The 1,376-nt window shown below is 62.2% G+C and overlaps 1 protein-coding gene across 1 annotated transcript in view; it reads right to left on the reverse strand.

Moving 5' to 3' along the window:
- Positions 1-1,376, reverse strand: part of PYROXD2 (pyridine nucleotide-disulphide oxidoreductase domain 2) — a gene marked incomplete at its 5' end in the record, with an annotated part of 3,888 nt that overhangs the window by 378 nt on the left and 2,134 nt on the right. The window contains 6 exons of the mRNA XM_008936712.1: positions 7-127; positions 232-338; positions 469-623; positions 757-913; positions 1,018-1,090; positions 1,185-1,315. Coding sequence (XP_008934960.1) covers positions 7-127; positions 232-338; positions 469-623; positions 757-913; positions 1,018-1,090; positions 1,185-1,315 — 744 coding nt within the window. The remainder of the gene's footprint in view (positions 1-6; positions 128-231; positions 339-468; positions 624-756; positions 914-1,017; positions 1,091-1,184; positions 1,316-1,376) is intronic.

The raw sequence follows: 1,376 nt of genomic DNA on the forward strand, positions 1-1,376 counted from the left end.
GCTTACCAGGGTGGGCTCCGCTTCCACAGAGGTACAGGCCGGGAACGGGGGTCCGGTAGCCTGAATAGGATGGTGCTGGCCGGACAAAATACAGCTGATCCAGAGACATCCCTCCATGGAAGATGTTCTGCAGGGAGACCTCTGTGTGACCTGGCTGTGTTTGGTCTAGGGCTGTGTGCCCACCAGTGTTGGCATTGGTGATGTTCAGAGCTAAGCCTACAAGGTGCTTACCCCACCAGGCAGCCCAAAGATCCTCTCCAGATCTGGTGGTGTCAGGATATCCCTGCTGATGACGGATGCCTTGAACCCCGGGGCATAGGCTTCGATGCAGTCAAATACTAGAGAAGGATGGAGAGGCTGGCAGGCAGCCTGGGGAAACATGGTGGCCAGAACTGCTCAGAGCAGCTCTGCCCATGGGTAGGGACCAGCACTCCTGGCGTCACCCAGGTCCACGTGTGTATTATGTACCCGTGTCTGCGTATGCATTCCTGGCCTGCTCGTCCCAGGGCTGCCCGCCTGCCAGCACAGAGGGGGTGTACTGGGTGAAGAGGGACACGACGTGGCAGCCCTGTGGGGCCAGCCCTGGGTCCAGCACCGAAGGGATGCAGAGCTCGATCATGGGCCTGGGAGAGCAGGACACCAGCTAGGCAGGCAGAAGTGGCCCCAGCCACCCCAAACCTCTTTTCCCCGACCCATCCACCATGGCCATCCTGCCCCTTCCCTGGGGTACTGGGGTGTGCTAGTGGGGGCTCCTACCTGCTGGAAGGGTGCCCGTGGGTGGCCTCAGTGAAGGCCTGATGCAGGAGGTGGGTGCCCTCACAGTTGAGATGGATGGAGCACTGGTGGTGTGGCAGGGGCTGGCCGTCACGGACATTGGGGGCAGCCAGGAAGCTGGGCAGCCGGTCCACCGCCACTGGGCACAGGAGAGGGGGGCAGGGAAGTGGGGTGCAGCCTCTTGCCTGGTGCCAGTGTCCCTCCAGTGGGGATGGTGGAGGAGGTGGTACTGCCAGTACCTACCGTTGATCTTGGTGACAGGGGAGCGTGTGTCAGCTTGCTGGATTTGCTGGACAAAATCCTCTGGTAGGTGTTCCTGGGGTGGGAGATGCCAGCTGGCTGTGAGAGGGGCAGTGTGGCCGGGGGGATGCTGCCACACCAAGCTCCCACCAGCCCCATGTGCCCCATACCTGGGGGATGAGCTCCAGGAAGGTTATTTGGGGGGAGGCGTTGGACAGCACCAGTTTGCTCCTCACCTCCGTCCCGTCCTGCAGTGCGACTCCCTGTGCCCGCCCATCCCTGCCCAGCAGTACGTGGCACACTGCCTGGGTGGGTGGAGATACAGGACTTCACCAAGAGCACCCCCACTGCCTGCAGGCTGG

This window comes from Merops nubicus, unplaced genomic scaffold (assembly GCF_000691845.1).
Source record: "Merops nubicus isolate BGI_N331 unplaced genomic scaffold, ASM69184v1 scaffold35193, whole genome shotgun sequence".
NCBI classification, from domain to species: Eukaryota; Metazoa; Chordata; class Aves; order Coraciiformes; family Meropidae; genus Merops; species Merops nubicus.